This window comes from Ceratocystis lukuohia, assembly GCF_044167205.1.
Source record: "Ceratocystis lukuohia strain C4212 chromosome Unknown Supercontig2_pilon, whole genome shotgun sequence".
Taxonomy (NCBI): domain Eukaryota; kingdom Fungi; phylum Ascomycota; class Sordariomycetes; order Microascales; family Ceratocystidaceae; genus Ceratocystis; species Ceratocystis lukuohia.
Window position 1 is genome coordinate 3,897,827 of NW_027263521.1, and position 20,615 is coordinate 3,918,441.

General features: G+C 50.0%; 6 protein-coding genes across 6 annotated transcripts; 3 read left to right on the forward strand and 3 right to left on the reverse strand.

Annotated features, from left to right (window-relative positions):
- Nucleotides 1–85: 85 nt before the first annotated feature.
- Nucleotides 86–1,367, reverse strand: HOO65_020966 (Protein QA-X; the record flags this gene model as incomplete). The annotated part of the gene is made up of 4 exons (XM_071006829.1): nt 86–194; nt 266–403; nt 530–1,054; nt 1,135–1,367. The coding sequence occupies 4 exons, from the start codon at nt 1,365–1,367 to the stop codon at nt 86–88; spliced, it is 1,005 nt and encodes a 334-aa protein (XP_070861604.1).
- Nucleotides 1,368–3,568: 2,201 nt separating this feature from the next.
- On the forward strand, nt 3,569–4,021 carry HOO65_020967 (Catabolic 3-dehydroquinase; the record flags this gene model as incomplete). Its single annotated transcript, XM_071000202.1, has 1 exon — nt 3,569–4,021. One exon carries the CDS (start codon nt 3,569–3,571, stop codon nt 4,019–4,021), a length of 453 nt encoding a protein of 150 aa, XP_070861605.1.
- A 1,457-nt stretch (nt 4,022–5,478) lies between these two features.
- Nucleotides 5,479–6,756, reverse strand: HOO65_020968 (3-dehydroshikimate dehydratase; the record flags this gene model as incomplete). The annotated part of the gene is made up of 1 exon (XM_071000203.1): nt 5,479–6,756. One exon carries the CDS (start codon nt 6,754–6,756, stop codon nt 5,479–5,481), a length of 1,278 nt encoding a protein of 425 aa, XP_070861606.1.
- A 3,245-nt stretch (nt 6,757–10,001) lies between these two features.
- On the forward strand, nt 10,002–11,141 carry HOO65_020969 (Quinate dehydrogenase; the record flags this gene model as incomplete). The annotated part of the gene is made up of 2 exons (XM_071006871.1): nt 10,002–10,257; nt 10,405–11,141. The coding sequence occupies 2 exons, from the start codon at nt 10,002–10,004 to the stop codon at nt 11,139–11,141; spliced, it is 993 nt and encodes a 330-aa protein (XP_070861607.1).
- A 1,029-nt stretch (nt 11,142–12,170) lies between these two features.
- HOO65_020970 (Quinate permease) lies at nt 12,171–13,992 on the reverse strand (the record flags this gene model as incomplete). Its single annotated transcript, XM_071006632.1, has 3 exons — nt 12,171–12,516; nt 12,628–13,028; nt 13,123–13,992. The coding sequence occupies 3 exons, from the start codon at nt 13,990–13,992 to the stop codon at nt 12,171–12,173; spliced, it is 1,617 nt and encodes a 538-aa protein (XP_070861608.1).
- Nucleotides 13,993–17,648: 3,656 nt separating this feature from the next.
- On the forward strand, nt 17,649–18,557 carry HOO65_020971 (uncharacterized protein; the record flags this gene model as incomplete). Its single annotated transcript, XM_071000204.1, has 1 exon — nt 17,649–18,557. One exon carries the CDS (start codon nt 17,649–17,651, stop codon nt 18,555–18,557), a length of 909 nt encoding a protein of 302 aa, XP_070861609.1.
- Nucleotides 18,558–20,615: the final 2,058 nt, after the last annotated feature.

A 20,615-nucleotide genomic window follows, 5' to 3' on the forward strand; every position in this document is an offset into this window, starting at 1 on the left:
CTCTCAGAGCATGAGGCAGAGCAACTGTCGAATGTCTATGCTGTGCACATGAATCCACTCACTCACATCCTATTTGTAGACCGATTTACAAGCCAGGGCGCGAGTAGTCCAGCGTGTGCACTCTCTTCCAAACTTCCCGGACTACTCTCTCCTGGCTCTGCCGTCCAGACTCGGTCTCAGACGGCCCAGCAGGCCTAATGTTATTTTTCGGTTAGCGGCTTTTCTTTTTTTTGATAGAGACCACCTATCCATCACATTGGCTTACCTGATAGCTAGATATAATCTAGAGCCTAGTTTAGCCTCTACAATCGCCGCCGCATCAATGTCGCCTGTTGCAGGGGGGTTAGCAGTGGTGATTAAACCACCAGCTTCCTGAAGAATTGCAATTCCAGCAGCAACGTCCCTGTCACGTCACAAGAAAAAAGTCAGTAATCTGGATGAACATGAACACCGTAACGAGGGCCGTGCGCATTTCAGAGCAAGCACGGATCCGAGAGCGGTTTTTTCTCTTTCTCTCTCTTTTGCTTACCATTCCCAGCAGCCGCCCTCCCACCAAATATCAAATGAACCCATGGCTGTGTACGCCAAGTCCAACGTTGCGCTCCCAAGGCTTCGGATGCCATGCACCATGCCACCCTTGCCGTCACGGCTGCCCAGTTCGGCAGCCATGTTTATGAAGCTGTCGACTTTGGCCTTCATGTTGCCGTCGTCGCGATACTTGCGATCCTTGCCCCACTCGCAGGAGAAGATGCAGCCTTTAGGCGCAGCAGCCGGCATCGGAGGAATTGGGTTGCGCATAAGCGGGAGTTGTTGGGTCTCATTGAACCAGGCGCCGTGGCCTTTGCAGGAGGAGAACATCTGGGACATGAAGGGAGCATTGATAACGCCAATCACCGGCTTGCCGCCAATAGCAAACCCGATAGAGAGGCAGAACATGGGAAACAAGTGCGTGAAGTTGACCGTGCCGTCGATAGGGTCGATGATCCAGGTTGGCGCATCGTCAATGAGGTAGTCGCGCGAAGCGCCAGCAGAGTATGTCTCTTCGCCGAGGAACCTAGAAGCCGAGAGCGAGGCAGTGCGTACTTGTTAGGGCATCATGTTGTGTAAAGATCCAGCAGACAACTTTGCACTTACTTGTGGGTGGGATATCTCTCGCGAATAGCACTGTAAATGTAATTCTCCATGTCCCGGTCGGCCTTTGTCACAATGTCGACCGAGCTCTCCTTCTCTTCAATGGCATGCTCGCCGCCCTTGGGGCCCGTGAATCGCGCCGAGGCAAAGGTCATGAGCTTTGCGCCAGCATCTTTGCCGAGCTGCACAGCAAACTCGTAAATTTCATAAAGTTGGGCATCTGTAATAGTCTCCATGATGTGTGGAGGAGGCGCGGTAGAACAAAGAGAAGAAACTAGGTACCAAGGATGTGTGAAAATAGGAACAAAACGGGAGGGAAAAGAAAAAGAGAAACAGAGAAATAAGGGAATAAAAATACTAGGTAGAACTTGTAGGTTGCGATTAACGATCGTGCTCCAGAGCGACGAAGATCAAAGAGTGTCTAAAGGCAAAAGAATAAAAAAGGGCAAAGAGGGCAAAAGGGATAGAAAAGACAAAAAATAGACTACTGAGTTTGGGGTGAGGTTAATAGAAGAAGGAAGATCAAAAAGGGAAGCGGGACGCAATGATATAGATATGCGAGGGACGTAGAAGATACTGTGGCGCAAGGAAGCACAAAGCGGCTGGTGTAGTTTATGTGGGTTAGAAACAAAGGCATGTACCAAGTACTACTAGCTATGCTTCGAAAATATATATAAATTTAGATGCGCGGTAGAAGGCAAGAAGGTAGAGGAAAGCAAGTCCGCCGTCGCTGTGGTTTGGCCGTAAGGCAAAGCCTTGGGAACGAAAAAAAAAAAAAAAGAATTAAATAAAAAATAAAAAAGAAGAAACTGCCCCCTCACAGGCTCCTTCCTTGTCGAAGAAGTTGTCTCCCGCACGGAAGGTAGGAAGAGGCAGGAACAGCGATTCTACTGAGAAGCCCATGCTGTTTCTGGGAAAAATGCCCATTTATGCCAGCACTCAATCTCCGACCTCTTTCTTCTCTTTCCTCTCTGAGTTTTGGGCACGTTGCATATACGGGCGGATATCAATCAGCCTTTGGTCCTGTCCTCGTCTTTGCTGCTGGCTGCATTAGAGGGGAAGAAGGAGAGGAGCGAATGGAGATCTTGCCGTCTTCAAACAGCAGTTTCCTATTCAAAATCGCCGTCTACCTTGGGTATCTATCTGTGGTAGTAGCCGTAGCAGCCCTTCGAAACAGAACTGCAATCAGCAACAACAAGCAGGGCAGGAGCGGAAATAGCAGCAGGAACAGCATCAGCGGCAGGAACAGCAACAGCACCAGCACCAGGAACAGCAACAGCCTCCCTTGGCTCGCCCAACAGACAGCAACTACTCCACTCCAGACACCGTCCCCATCTTGGCCCACGCGCGAGACAGCATCGGCCGCACGCCTGTGTTTTGCTATTGTTTAATCATAATATGCCCAGGAAGGGCAAACAGTAAATAAGATGAAAGAGACAAGAACCAAGCATGCAACATCAAAGAAGAGATGCTTCGAAACCGACAGAGCCATGGTGTTTCTCGTCTCTTACCCTACCCAGCGCCTTGCGCTTTACATATCGGTATTTTCCCTACACCGTTTCTCCTGCCATCTGAGCAAAGCATTGGCCTCCTCCCCCTCCATCTTCCCGCAACTCCGGTCGCCAGCTTGATGGGCAAACCCAAACTCCCTAGCCCAAACCCAAGGCTGGGCGAACTCGGCCAGTTGGGGGTGGGCAGGGGAAGGAGGAGGGATGATAATTCTACGTCATGTAGTAGCGCTGTAGCGTTATGCTATACTATACTATACACGTGTGAATTTGCTGCCATCGCATCACACGTGTAGCAAGTCTGTATCACAAGTCGTACCGAGTAACAAACAGAGTTCTAGTGTTTGATGCAACTGGATTGTGCAATACATGGCCAAGCCAATAGCCAGCAACGGCCAAGATAGCATATGCATATGGCATTCTGTGCGAATTTAGTCTTGGTCAACATAACATGAGCACACAAAGAAAGGATAAAAAGACCTGGCGGCAAGACAGAGGGAAAGACAGAAAAAGGCCTGGGAATAAAACTTATCCATGTCGGCTCCTTCCCGCTACAAGATATTTCCATAGGGCCTCAAGACACTAACTGGGCTGCTTAGTAGCATCCTGGCTTGCCTGAGGGCTGCTTGTACTTTCATCCATGGGCTATGGATCGCCTACTGATCATCGCGCGTAGACAATTGCAGATTCTACACTTGCTTGCTTGTGTTTGCATCTTTATATATATATATCGCCCAAGGCATCCAAGCTCCTCGCAGACGATCATCTGTTCCAAATCTCGACCCAAATCTTCCCAAGTAGCAGAGCTACGATCGATCACTTAATAGGTGCAAGCAAGGTCTCAGCCCTTCTCCTCCAGTTCCCACCCCCTTCTATTTTTATTGTTTTTTTTTTCTCTATTTTTCTTTGCATCCTTTCTCTCCTCCGCAATGCCCGCCTCAAACATCTTGCTCATCAACGGCCCTAACCTCAACCTTTTGGGCACGCGCGAGCCTCACGTCTACGGCTCAACAACCCTAAGTGACGTCGAAGCCAGCGCCAAGACCCAGGCCTCTGCATTGGGGGCCACAGTTGACGCCTTTCAGTCTAACCATGAGGGTGCAATCGTGGACCGCATCCAAGAAGCACGTGGTACTATCGATGCCATAGTGATCAACGCCGGGGCCTATACCCACACCAGCATCGCCATCCGTGATGCTCTTCTCAGCGTGGATATCCCTTTTATAGAAGTGCACGTGTCCAATGTTCACGCGCGCGATGAGTTTCGACACAAGAGCTATTTATCAGACAAGGCCGCAGCAGTGATCTGCGGTCTAGGCACCTTTGGATACACAGCAGCCATTGAATTTGCCACGAAGCATATGAGGACAGGGTCGAGGTGACGAATGGCCTAGGTTTTTTCTTGCTACAATCTGCGAGGTTGAGGGGGGGTTCCCGACATCTGTAACAAGTTAGGGGCAGCCGTTGGGTCTTGGCAGGCTAGGCGTAGAAGGCAAAGGGTAGTAGAACTAAAGGATACGCACAAAGCCTGGGTAGATAGATAATAATAAACCAAGGATATCGAACTACAGAGCTCGGGCCAAGCGAAACAGGGAGAAGTTGGGCTAGAAGTGCCGGAGCTTCGACATGGGGTAGATAAGAAGGCTAAGGGGCAGCTACAACAAGCAAGCGCGGCAAGTAACCACACACACACACACACACACGCTGCATTACAGGCAGATTGAGGGGGGGGGGCAGATGGCGGGGGACTATACATGTTAGTTGGCCAGGATGCAGTGCCAGTGTAGCGCATTAATGGTGGGCTGTAGTGCAGTTACGGTGCAATACTCCCACCACCTTGAAAAAAAAGCAGGGCTGTAATATCAGAAACGCCAAACCCGCCGCCAAGGTTGCGAGAGGCAGGGTGTCAGAAACACCCCCTTCCCCATCCTCCTTTTTCTGCCTTACATGTTATCGTAGCTCCTTTGCGTTTGATACGGGCCAAGGATGCTATGCAACACCAGTAGAGTTTGAGATCGGAGGGTTTTCAAATCTACGAAAATAACTGATAATCACAATTAACATTAAAACTCTAGCCAACTAGGTAAAATAACCTTATTAGAACAGGCAGTATATAAGGACGCATCACCCCCCTTCTTCACCTCCTGTTCTTCATGGTTTCTTTGTCTCCTGGCTAGGATCCTCTTCTCCCACCCCCGTAAGCCTCAATGTGCAGGGCTTAAGTGTCAGCCTTGAATAAGCCCGGCTGTTCATATGTAGTGGCATGCGAATGTGTGCGTGTGTGTGCGTGTGTATGCGTGTACGCATGTATATATACATGTGCATGTTGGGCAGGACGGCGAGAGAAGATCAAGCGGGGATATACAGCGGTCGGGCATACTCGAAAGATATTAAGAATTGTTTACTATCGGAGACACCAATTAGAAGCCTGAACAAATATAGAAGTGGGAGAAAAAGAAACAAACTGCGCCGCAAGAAAATAGAAGAATAAAAAAAAAAAAAGAAAAAAAGGGACTTAATGTGAGGAATATATAAAAACATTGCAACCAAAGCAAGAGAAGAACAAAAGCAAGGATTTAAAATAAAACAAAACTCGGAATATAAATGCCTGCTATAAGATAACATAGGAAAAAGATATAAATGAAGGGGAAAATAGATCTGAAGGAAAGAAAAAGAAAAGAAAAAAAAATGCGTCAAAAGTAACATGAAGACGGGCGTGAATAATAACATGTGGAAAAATAATGTGAACCAAAGTTCCAACCGACAATACAAAGAAATACCACAGCTAACAACCACTTCAAACTCGCCCCCAACTAATAACAAACCCGCCTGAAGCTACTTACACAAGAATCAACCCTAAATATAGGCACATGGATGAAGCCAGTACGTATACGCTTGCTGGCAGGGCCTTGCGCAGGAGACTTCCATCCACCACATGAGCAGCCTGGTTCTTCTGCGCACGAGGGAGGAGGCGCACGGGCTTGGTAGCAGCGACAGCGACAGTAGAGACAACGGGGCCAGCAGCAATAGCGGGCATAATGGGGGTGGCGGTGGCCATGGTGGCAGGAACAACGGCCTTGGCGGGCTTGCTAGCCACCGTCAGGTCCATGTCAGCAACGAGACGGTCCCAAGACTCAGCGCCGCGTCTAGCCAGCTCCTCGGGAACACCCTTGTCAGTCTCCGACATGCGCTTGTTAAACAGCTCCAGGCTGACCCAGCCCTCAAAGCCGAGGCCCTTGAAGATGGCGGCTGAGATCTGCTTAACAGGCAGGTAGGCACCGTACTCCGTCTCGCCATAGAACAGGCGGCAGTTGCGCGACCAGCTCATGCGGCAGGGCTGGGCAGGGTCGTAGTACTTGTGGCCGGGCAGGAGAGGCTCAGCCAGGAGGGCAGCGTCGACAACCTGCACGAAGAACACACGGCTAACATCAACGCTAGCCACGAGGCGCTTCATGCTGGCGTCAACAGCCTTCTGGGCATCCTCGGTGCAGCCGTTGGCGCGCGAGGGGTCGGCAAAGATGCGGCCGGCAATGTTGAAAGTGTCCAGGCACAGACCAAAGTTGGGGAGGTCGACTGCCTTGACAATATCCCAGCTCTGCTCCCACTTGTCAACGCGGCTACCCCAGGCCAGACTCTCGTAGGACAGGCGAACGGGGGGGTTTTGGCGGAGCGCAAGCTCGCCGGCAGCACGCAGGTGGGTGACAGCAAGCTCCAGGTCAGCCGAGAGCTCGGAAGCAGGAGCCATGCTGCTGGCAATGTGGATGAGGTCAGTGCCGAGCTGGCGGGTGAGCTCCATCCAGTGCTCAAGCTCCTGAAGGCGGGCGGGGTGCACAGCAGGGTCGATAGCGCCCTCCAGAAGAGCAAAAGGCTGCAGGCACAGGATAGTCAGGTTGCGGGCATCACAGAGAGAGCGCACGTAGCGGGCGGCAGTCTTCTGGTTCTCGAGAGAAGCAGCACCGCCGTTGGGGTAGCGGTCAGCAATGTCCATCAGGTCCTCGTGCCACAGCTCGATACCAGCGTAGCCGTACTTGGCAGCCATGTCCATCTTGTGCTCGAAGGAGTGTCCAGCCCAGCAGCGGCCAAGGGACATGGTAGAAATTCCAAGTTGAGAAGGCATTTTGAGAGAGGAAGAAGGAAAACGACGAAAGAGAAGAAAAGAACAAAGAAAAAAAAGAGTGACGGAAAAAGGAGAGTGGTGGTGATGGGAAAAACAAAAAAAAAAAGAGAAAAAATGTAAAAAAAAAAAAAGGTATAAAAAAAGGCTGTGAGAATGGAAATGGCTAACCAGTAGCACAAAGAAAAGAATGTAAGAAGAAGTGAAGAGGGGGGAGATGCGTGAGGAGGAGAAGCAAGAGATGAGTCCTGGAGAGAAGTCCAAGACGGCGAGATATATATATATATAAGTATACGCCGTCGCTTAATCAAGAAAGCAAGGCCGCTGAGCTAATCTGGATATCAGACCGAAAAAAATAGACACAAACAAAAGTCTGTGTGGAAATGCAGCCCCTAGGGAGATCGAAAAGAAAAAAAGAAAAAAAAAAGAGAAAATTGTTAGTTTCACGACGAGGGTGAGAAAATGAAACTAAGCCCTGGGCCAAGAGACGTAGTGCGGCAAGTTTCAAGTTGCTACGAGGGGAGGAGAGCGAGCAGAAGGCGAGCGGGTAGGTTGCAGATTAGGACAAGAATAGAAACTTGGCCTGTAGAAGGGCGAGACAAGATGCAAATATCAGGGGGACGATATAAACGGACAAAGTAGATAGGTGGAATAGACGGTATAGACGGTATAGATGGAACAACGGGTTGAATAGCTAGGCTGCTAAGGGAGATGTAGATCAAGGCATAAAGTTGAAATGCAAATGTGCAGGAGAGAGAAGATCAGGTAGATTAAAAACAGTAACGACCGACTCCATGGCGATTGAGGCTCTCTTATCAAGTTTCTTTGTCTGCCTGCTGAAATACGTTTATACGGAGCGTCAGCATGTGCCATCAAACACTAGCAAACAAAATTGAGGAGCAAAAACAATGAGCCACCAGTATCCCCCATTCTTTATCCTGTAGCTTCCTTTCTCCCACGGCTATCAACGGCCTCCTGCGCGTCATCCCATTCCAACCGCGGGTCTGCGCTGCGGAATTAATGCCTGAGCCGCTCGGTGGCTAAGTCTGTTAGCGGACGCCGGTGAGCATAGCATAGCATGCACAAGACCACAAGGACGATGTTTTCCCCTTGGCGTGGGCGTACGGTTTCGCCCCTAGCCCGCACCAGGAAAGGCAAGCCTGCACTTCCATCCGCCGAGGTAAGCACAAGTCGCCTGCCTACGCTGCAAGCTTTTCCATGTCAGCTCATCTTTGGGCAGCTGGCCAGCCAAACAAACGTCTCTCTGCACAGTTCTCATGGGTTATCTACTCCCATGGTGTACCGCGCGCGCGCGTCCGCCCCCATGGCAACTGACACAAGTTTCTCATTCTCTTGGACGAATATTAAGCCTTGTTGAATGGAACAGCTATCTATCTCGTGGTTTTGAAATAACTGGCTTGCTTGGCTTGGCTTGGCTTGGCTTGGGCTGTTGCACTCTCCCTTCCCAGGAAAATCAATTAAGCTCATCTGCTTTCCGCACACTCCCCTTCCCTGCCCCCCCCCCCCCCCCTACCCCCTTGAGCCCGTGGTGATCTGGAACTCTAAGTGCAAGCAGCCGCTTGCAGGAATTAACGTGATAATTATGCTAATCTTGAGGTTCCGTGACCACAGCGAGACAGAGAACCATGTAAAGCGATTGGCCAGAACCATGGCTAAGTGGGGCCTGCGGCTAATCAGGGATCCGCTGCAACCACACCCTTTCTTCGCTAACCCTTACCCAAGGGTGAACTATTTTCCGAGCCGCCCAAGGTGGGTAAATCCAAGCAAAGTTTTCCCTTGTGAAACCAGCGCATTACAGGGAAAGGTAAGGAGCAGCAAGATAGGAGCAACACTGTAATGTCAACGTCCTTTCCATACCCTATGCTTTGTAATGGTAATACGAATTTATGCCACATTCGACCGGGCAGGTTGTCAAAAAGTACCACAGCAACACTGGGGGGTAGTGGTGGTGGCGGTGGTGGTGGTGGACCCTGCTTTTCCAACCAGACGCTGGAAAAGCATTCAGCCTGTATATGTACATGTAGATGTACATCCAGCTGTCTGTGTCGCCGGCTGCTGGCACCTGGCCGCGGCTTACGTCTCTGTCTTCTATGTGAAACTTTCACCACAGCATAGCACGCACTTTCAAACGTGCTCTTATTTTGCCCTCCTCCTAGTGTGCCATTTTGTGCTTAGCCTGAACCTGCCAGCTCGGTTCTCCCGCCGTTGTATTTTCTCTCGTCCTTTTTCCCTTTTCACTGACAACCAGTTTCTCTTATCTAATCGTTTCCACCCCCTCCCCGCCCGCGTTCAGAACCTTTGATCTTCGTAGATTCGTCTCATTATAGCTATGCCAAGAAACCCAGAGAACGACTCTGAGGCACAATGTAAAACCGGGCGGACCAGACAGGGGAGGAAATGGGGGCGAGCAGAGAAGGAGAAACTTCCGTGTTCTGCTATACTGCAGCACTAGTATTGCGCAGCATGGTTTGTCATCTCTGTGCTTGCTGCTGTGCTGTGCTCAAGTGCTTGATTCGTGTTGAACTGTTTGTTTTGTCTTGAGGCAAGTATCGGATATGAATAGACACACGGAAATGACAAGAACTCGCTGATTGCGCGGCCTGCCACGGGGATATCAACGCCCCAGAAGAAAATGCTGGCAGACATTGGGGGAAATGGAAAAATACAAGGGCAAAAATTAGGCAAATAGAGAAAGCTATCACGGGCCACGAGGAATACAAAAGCCAGTCTGTGGCCGGTGTTTTGGTGTCTTTTTGTTGATCCTGTTGAATCATTCATCCAGTCACTCAAATTTTTTTTCTTTATTCTTCCTTCATTTTTTTTTTTTTCATTTTCATTTTCTACTAGCAGCCCTGGCTTGGCTCTTGATTCTTCCCCATTCGCTCCAATTCCAACTTCTGTAAATATCTTTATCCTCACTCCTCACTCCTCACTCCTCACTGTATATTCCTTTCTTCTCGTTTTTGAGCTCTTTTTTTTTCTTCCCTTCTTTCTCTATCTCCACCTTGCATTGTTTGTGACGTTCATCCCCTCTTGAAGCAGGACTTCTTTCTTCCTTCATTCTCAGATTTCTTGATATCAAGTCCACGATTCGGACTCGTTTGAGTTTTCTGTTTTCCCTTTTTTCTTTGCCTCATTCCAGTTTAGACCAGCTTTTTTTTTTCCTGACGACCTTCACGCTTTCTTTCCCTACTATCCACTTTTACTTCCTCTTTAAACCCGCAAAAATGGCTGCTCTCGCTCTTACTAGACACGCTCTGCCCTCCTTCCCCCTCGTTGAAGAAAAGCCCCAGTCCCCTGTGCCTGAGGTAGAGAGGGTCGAGAAGCACAGCTACCTGTTCGGCAAGAAGATCGCCAACTCATACTCGCCTTTCCTCCATGGCACCATCTACCGTGGCCTCGGCCTGAACTGGGAGCAGTTCCGTCTGGACTCTACCGATATCGCCCAGTTCCTTGAGCTCGCCAAGCATCCCAACTTCTACGGTAAGCAGCAACCTGTCCTGTCACCTGTCTCTTCCCTCGTGCCACAAAGCCCTTGTTTTCTCTTCTCTTGTCTTCTCCCATCTTACATGCAATGCCTGTGTGTGTGTGTTTGTTTCTCTTGAAGCCCGCTAACTCTCGCTGTTATAGGTGCCGCCGTCACTATGCCCAACAAGGTGGCCATCATGCCTTACCTGGATGAATTGACACCCGAATGCCGCGATGTTGGCGCCTGCAACACCTTGTTCATCCGCTACCGCCCTGATGGCTCGCGTGTGTACTGTGGTGCCAACACTGATACCATTGGCATCCGTGAGTCTTTCTACCAGAACGTCCCCAACCCGGACGCTGTGTTCCACGACCGCCCTGCCCTCGTCATTGGCGGTGGTGGTGCTGCCCGCTCTGCCGTCTACGCTCTGCGCAAGTGGATGCGTGCCACCGACATCTACCTTGTCAACCGCGATGCCAGCGAGGTCCAGGCTGTCATTGACGAATGCAGCGAGCGTGGCTATGGCGCTGGCCTGGTCCACGTGCGCACTGTTGCTGAGGCCGAGGCCGTTGCTGCTCCCGGTGCTATTGTTGCCTGCATCCCCGACTTCCCTCCTGTCACCGACGAGGAGAAGGAGGCTCGCGCCGTTGCCTGCATTCTGCTCAACAAGGACACTAAGGGTGCCATGCTCGAAATGTGCTACAACCCTAACCCGTACACTGAGCTAGGCGGTCTTGCTGAGGAAGCTGGCTGGCAGGTGATCCTCGGCACCGAGGCCATGATCTACCAGGGTCTGGAGCAGGACCGCTACTGGACCGGCAAGGAGGTCAAGGACCTGCCTGTGGATACAGTGAAGAAGGCCATGATGGAGAAGCTGATGACGGTGAAGCGCAAGTAGACTGGCGGATTGTGGAGGAGGGGGGTACAAGATCCCTTGGATTTGGATTTGTTTTTATCAACGGAGTTACATTTTTCTTTTTTCTTCTTCTAGCACATAACATTTCTTTTTCTTTTTTCTGTTTCTATCTTTTTCCATGGTTAGATAATTGAACACAGCGACATCTTTTGAAACATGGTGCACACAACCACCCTCCAATGAACTTCCACTTGCACGTCAGCTTTCATTTGTCCCTTTAAGCGATAGGGATAGTGGCACTTTGACAAACAAACCAGTGTAACTCAGTAATCCTCTCTGTAACATGCCTGCTTCCTGCTTCCTGTCTTTTATTCATTTCGCTTTGGGTTTAGCATATTCCCGGTGAATTCCACGGAGAATAGTTTATCAGGAGAAGGGGGTAAGCCAAAAAAAAAAAAAAAAAAAAAAAAAAAAAGCACAAAATTGAGGCTCCAAAAAAAAACACGAGAAAAGAAGGAGACCAAAGAGGCAAGAGGCAAGAGGCAAAAAAAAAAAAAGCATATAATTTTGTCTCCGAGGTCTCTTTTTTTCACGAGTCCGAGTCCACCTGTCATCTTCGAGGCAGGCGATATTATGGTAGCTTCCCAAATGAAGATTAGGTAGTTGCTTAAAGCCGACAATATACGGTGGTGGATGGCCTTGAAGTTGAAGCCCTTACCTTACAGCGTAAAAGTGAAGGGGAGAAGGGGAGAAGGGGAATCAAGTGTAGTGAAAGTCTAAGTAGACGTAGTAATAATAGCAGCAATAACAATAACAATAAGTGAAAAGCATAACAATAAGGCGGCTAACTGCTGCAGCTCGTATCATAGCCTCCCGGGGCTTAAAAACAAAACTCCTATCAAAAACCAAAAGAAAGAGTTGCAGAACCCTTTGCCAACAAACCTCCCCATGAAAAATAGATCCAGCTTCACCATAAATTCTCTCTCACCCATTCCCTTTTTTTTTCTCGTTTCGTAAAAAGCAACCCTTCCTCACCAACCTCCCCTTCGCCGTTCCCCCTTCCTTCCCTTATTACAAGCTCCCGTCTTTAGCATCAGCGTAATTAACTGAGCCAACCTTGTCCGAGGATGCAGCCTCGACATCACTGCGGTTCAGATCGCCAGTTTGCAGCTCTTCCATGATCGTGCGGTTGGCGTGTCGAACGGGCTTAATCTCGAACAGTCTGTCCATCTTCTCGAGAGGAATGGACTTGGTCTCGGGCACCAAGAAGTATACAAACACAATAGAGATAAGCATCAGCGACGCAAAGAAGAAGTACACTCCGTAGCCCCAGGCCTCGAACATTTGCGGGGTGAAGCGCGAAATTAGGAAGTTCCACAGCCAGTTGTTGGCAGCAGCGGAGGCTTGGCCAAGAGATCTAGTCCAGGTTGTCAGTATATATATGGTCCCCTCCTCCAAAGAAAAAAAAAAAAAGCTGGGCAAAAAAGACACTCCTGTTGCCATGGGAAATTAGGGGTTGCTGGCTTACCTCGAGCTCGGGTCGTACATCTCCGAGTTGATGACCCATGGGGTGCCGTTCCACGATGGGGTGTAGAAGACGGTCCACAAGTAGAAGAAGAAGATGGCAGCAATGCCGCCGGAAGAAACACTGTCGCGGTTCTTGCTGACAGGATCGTCAATCTTGATGTATGAGCCAATGAACCACATGCACATGGAACCGCCAAAGGCGCCAATCATGAGCAGTTTGCGGCGGCCAATGTGGTCAATCATCCAAAGCAGCCAGATGATGGTCATGACAGTCTTGACAACACCAAACAGACCAGTAGTGAACAGCTTGGTACCAGTGCCCTTGAGGCCCAGAGAACTAAAGACAGTGGGGCTGTAGTAGTTGATGGCGTTGATGCCAGAGGCATTTTGCCAAAGGAAGAGCTATTTGAAAGAGAAAAGAGTCAGTGCTTGGCCTTGACAGAGGGATAGAGAGAGAGAGAGAGAGAGGCGGATGTGCCACAAGATGATAACTTACCATTCCACCCAAGAAGAAGCGCCATTGGACCCGGGAGTCTCTCAAAGCCAAGAACGGCTTCCAGAAACCAACGCCTACATTGCGGTTATAAGTCTCGATATCTTTGTCAATGTAGCTAATTTCCTCGATGATGTATTTGTCACTAGCATCCAGGTTGCGCATCCAGCACAGGTTCTTTGTAGCCAGTTCTCTCTGGCCCTTGGAAAACAGCCAGCGAGGCGACTCGGGGATGAAGAGGGCGCCTACGAGAAGCAGACCAGCGGGAATCAGCTGTACAGCAATAGGAATCAGCCACTGCTTGTGACTGGGAGCTAGGGTTCGGTCGACACCGTAGTTAATCCAGAAGCCAACCAGGCCACCAATCTGCCATCCCAGCTCATAAATGCCGACCAGACGACCGCGCACAGCAGGAGGCGAAAGCTCGGAGATGTAGATGGGAGTCATGTTAGAGCAGCCGCCAATGCCGATACCGGCAAGCACACGGCCGGCATAGAGCAGGTCCAGGCCACGCTCACCGGTAGTGCCACACATGAGGCCAGCTCCGAGAATGAAGATGAGCGAGAACAACAGCAGACTCTTGCGGCGGCCGAGATAGTAAGAAGAGCAGTAGGCGCCCAGCGAGCCAAAGAAGGCGCCGGCCTGGTAGATGGACACAATGTTGGACTGGATGTTGGCGCGGTGGCCAGAGGTCATGGAGGCGAAGCCGAACTCATCGATAAACGACTGCAGGGCAATTGTGCCGCCAATAAAGGCGGAGTCGTAGCCAATGGTGCATGAGGCAAACGAGGCGATGGATGCACACATGTAGACACGCCAGTTGTAGACGGCCTTGGGCGTTGGCCGATCCTCAACGAGAGTGAGGAGACCCATGATGAGAGCAGATGAGGATGTGTGTGTGTTTGAGGGGAGGGAAGGGGAAAAAAAAAAGAGGAGAAAGGTCAAGGCACGTTCTAGTTAGAAGTGTAGTAGTGAGTGGAGTGTGAAGAGTTTTTTAGTATTCCTCAGTCGCAAACTAAGCCAGCGGTAGGGGGGTGGGGGGTATATAAACAAGAGCTTCTTTGGCTGGAAGCCGTCGTGATGCTATACAGAAGAAACAAAGAGCCAAGGGAGGAGATGAAGAAGCCGGTGAACTGGAAGACACAGCGTCGAGAAGAAGAAGGAGAGGAAAAAAGCGACCATGTCCGGCTGGTTTAATACTTTCTGGATTCTTCGTCTCAACGGTAACGGTATTGCGCCGATGGGATGGCCCATGGAGCCATGGAGCGGAGGATGGAGAGAAAGCGCATGTCTAGGCGTTTTACTTGTCTCTTTTTCTTTTTTTTTACTATTTTATTTTCTCCATTTTCTCCTCTTTTATTTGTCTTGGTCACCATAGAGTCCTTCCTTCTAGGCCTTCGTTCCCAGCGTGCTCAGTGCGTTGCCACAACTCTTTTCTTGCTTTGTTTTTTTTTTCCTTATTTTTTGCTCTTCTCTTCTAAGCACACAAGGAAGTTGTTTATTGGACTTGTTTTCTTCTTCCTTCTCCAACTTGCGGTCAATTAGACTCTCTGACTCGTCTTTGGCCTGTGATTGTCTCGTGCGCCGTGCTGGTTGTTGATCCATTCGTTTATGTCTGATGCTTGTTGGCATCTATTAATTTCTTTTTTTTTTTTTTTTTTTTTTTTTTTTTTACCTCTTCCTCTTCTCGCACCGTAGTCCCAATACGGCTTCAACTTCCTTGTTCCCGTTTCCTCCTTGCCCTCTTCTTCTGCATATTATGCCGAGAACTGCTACCCCAAATCATGGCCCTGGGCCACATTTACCCCGGATTGAACAGGTATACACACATGCACAAGCGCATATAGGGCGTGCCTAACGAGCACTTATCACGCATTGTGTCTGTATCATAAGCCGCCAAGCTCTCTTCGACGTCCATCCCCCTTCTGGGTGAACAATCTTCAGTTTGTGGAGTTGATGATTAGCAGAGTTCATCCTGACACTAGCCCTGTCCTGGTCCTAGTCCTAGGCTCAGGGTCTCACTAAGCACTAGGCACGTTTGTCTTTGGGGAGTGTTCCCGGCGTTATGCTTCCCCGGATTCAGGAAAGCTGGGACACGGGCAGAAATCTGGGGAAGAAAGGGCGGAGGAGAAGAGAATAGCGCGCGAGGGGGGACAGACGGACGCAAGTCTGGCTGGGGGCGGGGATCCGCTGTCCTCTTGCAGCCTCAACAGTGTGGTTCTGTGGTTCTGTGGTTCTGTCGTTCTGTCGTTCTGTCCTTCTGTCCTTCTTTTCATCTCTTATCCTTATTACTACCCTCCTTGTAAAAACCATTCACACACTGGCTGAATTACGCCCGTGTTCACACTCACTTCACTCTCACTCACTCTCTCACTCACTCTCTCACTCACTCTCTCACTCACTCTCTCACTCTCTCTCTCTCTCACTCTCTCTCTCACTCTCTCTCACTCTCTCTCACTCTCTCTCACTCTCTCTCACTCTCTCTCACTCTCTTCCACCCTCTCACTCACTGCCCATCTCATCTCACTAGCTCTTGTCCCTGTCCCGTGACCTTTCTCTCTCGCTCCCCTCCCCATATGTCCTTTATCTTCCGCTTCTCTTTTCTCCAAACACGTCAACTGTGACTAGTATAATGTCTGCCAATCCACTAGACGCTCACCACCCTCCTTTTCCCATCCTTCTTTCTTTTTCCCTGCTTCTGTTCTGTCCCGCTCTCCACAGCATTCTAAGCCCCCAAATCCCTCGTAGTCAATGGCCGGCCGGATAAGCTCTTTTCCTGGAAAAACCCCCTCCCCTCCCTCCCCTCAACCCTTGCTCCTCTCTGCCATAGGCTCAGCTCCCCAGCTCGACAAACCTGCAGGCCAAGCCTTTTTCTTCTTCTTGTTCTCTCCTCATTTTTCTCAGTATTCTCTTCTCAGTCTCCAAATCTGCCACCAATTTCGTAGCATGCCACGAAGCTTAGCTCAACTTCACCCTGAGGGACTATGTTTAGCCATAACGCCTATTTTTCCACTTCTCCTCTCCTCACTTCGTAAATGCTAGCCCCCAAATAGACTGTACTTTGAGGAGCCAGCCCAATGTTCCTTAGGGCTATTCTTTGTCTCCTCCCCCTTCCCCATCTCCCTTGTCCTTGCGCCTAAAGCGCTCACCTTTGTTGCGTTGTCTACCCCACAGTCTACCCGGACTTTTAATTATCCGCTAGAAAGAATCTGGGGAAGTATGAGGCATTGTTTGTTCATCCATCCCTCCCTCGCGCCCAGCCTCAACTTGTGAAGCCACGTGCATCCCGTGTCAGTGTCTTACCAATCTTTCTGCATCTCGAATTGCGAGTCTCCCAACTGGCTAAGACCACACCATTGTCGTGTATCCGATGGATGGTCTCTCCCCGCACGTCTTAGTGCCAAACACCCCCGTTTCCAGATGACCTGGCTTTCTTTTTCTGGAAATAGATACACCCGCCGGTTCACAATGACGTCTGGCATATACACCACCCGCCAATCGTCGCGGCTGTATTACCCCCCTTTTTCTGGTAATGGAAACCACATCATCCCCTGGGGAGGTACTGAGGTTGGAAGAGCCGCTGCAATATGATGCAAGCCTGTTCGTATCTTTTTGAGACACGGTCAGGCAACAAGTCCTCGGATCTGCACAGCCTAATTCGCTCTTTGCTCTTAGCAAGTTGGATATGATTCCAGGTTCCGCATAGAAGCAGTGGGAGAAGGAAAGCAAAAGCATGGTATGGTATGCCACGGGTTGGCATGTCCTCGCAAAACTTGAACTTGAAAATTTTTTAGATAGGGTCTAATCACCATTTGTTAGGGTTTGTTATCTGCTGCGCTCCGTATCCTCACTGTCAATCCTACCCACCAATCAACTGCACAACAGTGCCTTCCAGTCAGTCAGTCAGTCAATTCGTTTGCGCTGTACAAAGGCGAGCGTGTTGTTGTTGCACAAGCTGCATTTTTGCCTACACAATTCTTTTGGCTTCTTGTGCCTGCGCGTGAGAGCATCATTGTCATGATGATGTTCACTCTACAACAGCTTCAGCCTCACTCTCTCATTCTACTTACTGTTGGTTTTTGACCCGCGTTTATCGCGTCAACAAGGGCCTCCACCACAATCGATACAAACCGGGCGTTTCCCTTCAACCTTGGAACAAACAAACCATCAAGATAAGGAGAGCAGGGCAAGCTAGATAATAATAACATAGAAAACTAAGAGGGCCTAGTTAAGATTAGCACCTTCATCGTGCTGATTGTCTATTCCTCTGGTTATTTGTTGTCTTGATTTTTGTCTCCTTTTTCGCCCGCCCTCATTTCGCGCCCAGCCAGTTACGGCGAGGGACCCTTTTTTTTTTTTTTTTCCCCCCCCCCCTTCTTTAGTGCTCTTCTTCTTCTATATGGAATGTTAATTTCGCCTTGTCCCTGACACAGTCACGCACCAGCACCAGCTAGCCGCCGCAGATACGGAAGCAGAGCAAGACGAAAACGGCTGGTACATCATCTCATCTCCCTTCTCTCCCCGCAACAATGACTGCATCTGTTTCCGGCCTCAGCCTCTGCACCAGCACGACCCTGCTCCTTGTTCTGCTGTCCTTTGCCATCTGCGCCACCGCCCAGACCAACGGCACGCTCGAGACATATACGCTCTATGGCTGCGACTCATCTTCTCTCGGCTTTACTCACAGCTACTCCCAGGCTGCCGACAACACATGTTTAGGAACAGCCGCTTTGTCATTTAAGGTTGTTGAGCCTGCTACTTGCGCTAATGGCACGCGTGCCAAGCTTGCGCGCTTCGAAGGCAGCAGGTGTAATAACGGCCAAGTTACCGTCGCCGGGGGCCTGGTTGACATTGCCGATAGCGACATTGGCCAGTGTCTGACTACCAACATTGCCAATTATTCATCTGATGCCGAGCATGAGAGCATCAAAAGCATTTCCTTCTTCTGCGATGGGCCCGAGGCCAAGGATACCGATGGCGACGGCGATATCGATTCCGACGACCTCCCCAAAGGCCCCAAGGCCGGGTCTGTTTCCGACAGTGCGTGTCCCCGAGTGGGCGCCTCCGATACGGCTATCACGGCTCCGTTCTTCGATCACCCATATCCGGACCAGTGCAGCTACATAATGGCCGACCGCAAGCTCAGGGTATACTCGTCGGCCACCTGTGTCAATGGCACGGCGGCCAAGCTGGCTGTGTGGAGCGGTGTGCGCCAGTGCCAGGGGGAGCCTTCGATTCTAACCAATGTCACCGACGAATTGATGGGCCAATGTCTTGTATTCAACACGACCCGGGCCTCGTCGTACTCATTCTTCTGCAATGGCATGGATGCCAAGGGAAAGGCCAAGTCGGCAGCAGCAATCATGAAGCAGCAGACCAAGAGCATTGCTGTTGTGTTATCGTTGCTTCTGACGGCTGCTGTGTTTTCGAGTCTGTGAAGTGGTCTCAGGGGGCTGTGTGCGTCTTCATGTGTCTCTGGCGCTTGCTTGCTGCCCCGTCGCGTTGTCTTTGTTTTGTTTCCCCATACGTCGAATTCTTGTTTTTTTTTTCTTTTTTTTTTCTTGCTCCCTTTCTTCTCTGATACCCCCCTCCCCCATCGTATGTCTTTTTTCTTTGTGGTTTACTCCCATATTCATCTGCAGCATGCACTCACCATGGCATAGTTTAGCTGAGATTTGTTTACGTTTACTCTCTTTTTATACCCACTGATGTCCATAGCTTGGACGCCTCATATGCCTGCGCCCAGCTCGGGACGCTCTATGCATATATTCTAGAATTTCTTCCTCTTTAAAATGCCTGTTCGGAGTATTCCATCCATCCGCATGGCTGTCAGAAACAACATTGCAATGTGAATTTTCCGAGATAATCTTATACTATCAAATTCTGCAAATTCATGGTTGACTGTGGGGTCCATCAACAAACACCGCGTCTGCGTTTAACTTGACAGGTCTTCGTAGGCAAATCGCTTCTGATTACGGAGGGCTAAGATGTGATTTTAGTGGACCGTAGACGCGTTGTGCTCTTGGCTTACGTTGTGGCCTAGCTGAATAGAATTTAGAATCTAGTCTCCTTTCGCCATCAATATTTGCCCCCTCTCAGCAAGGGTTAGGGTCTTCTGCTTCGGGTTTCCTTGCAGGACATTCTGCCTAGGACTAGCCAATCAATGAAGCAGAAACAGCGATTACGCAAGTCGTAGCACTACCCCTTTCTTTCGCTCTACATCTGCAACTTCGGACGCTCCTCAATATGTGGCAAACAGTCTCGGCCCATTGCGCCAAATTTGACTCCTGTGTTGTTTTAATTGAGCCCATAGTACAGTGTTGGATCCCGGGTGTACGCGCCACTATCCATGCTCATAAAACTGCCATAATAGGCCTGTGACAGGATCTTAAATTCCTCTCTGTTAGCGGCTCCTGTGAAGCTCCTCAAGTCTTGGCAAAAAGGGCATACGTAAGGCTTTTCGTCGCCATTCTGCTGGCCCTACGAGGGAGAAGGAGATGGCAAACAGAGAGCTCGCATTGGTCCTCGGGAACTATCCAACATCCCGACTGGGAATTGGAGGACTGCCTCTGAAACCCTACAAACAAAGCAAGACTCAGTGAGCACATGGCGCTCGCTACAAACAAAATGTTGGATCAACTATCGTGGAGCTTGCAAAGCAGCAAGCGTCTTGCTGGGCTGGCGTGCTGGTATTAGATGTCTCGCTCAGCTAGCTAGTGCAATGTGCCCGGCGCTTCGATGCCAAGTGCCTTGCTCTGCTTGTGGAAATCCCATTACGCATAAGATGGATCAACAGAGCACTAGGCTCCTGCAATGGCATGTAGGCGCGATGCTGGTGGGTTATGCCGATCGAAGTGCTTGCATTGTTTGATGGCTGGCTGAAAAAGTCGTCGTCACCTTTGGGTATTGAAGTGCACCGCAACAGGGATGCCAGGTATGCGCGGATCCTGGAAATCTTGTCCTGTCGTTTGCTCTGCACCAACAGTGGCGAGCCGTTTGATCATCATGAGAGGGCTGATTCGCTGGACCTTGACAGACAGACAGACAGGCAGACAAAGACGCTTGGGTTTGGCTAAGCAAAATAATATTAGGCTTATTTCCCTCTCTTCCGGCCCCGCTTTGACAAGGTGCTTGCTCAGCCTTCAGCCATCAGATGCCGGAAAGGAAGCTTTTTGCTCTGGATTGCGTGGCCCGTGATTGGTCCGGACGGCTTCTGGCTTGGGATTGGCATAAGGCCATCCATGATTGGACAGGGCGCTTCTCTTATTTTCCCTGCTTCCTCGTTTCCCTTCCCCTAATCACAGAAGATGGCGAGTGTCGCAGTATATGGAACAGTGCACATGTCTGATAGCATACATCACGTCAACTTGTCAGGGCGGCTTTGGCAGCAAGACATGGAAAAGCTTGGCTTGTTTAAATGACGAACACGCTTACGAACAGGTATTCAGGTCTTTTCTTTTGCCTCTCCTACCGTCCGAATATGCCACCAATAAAAG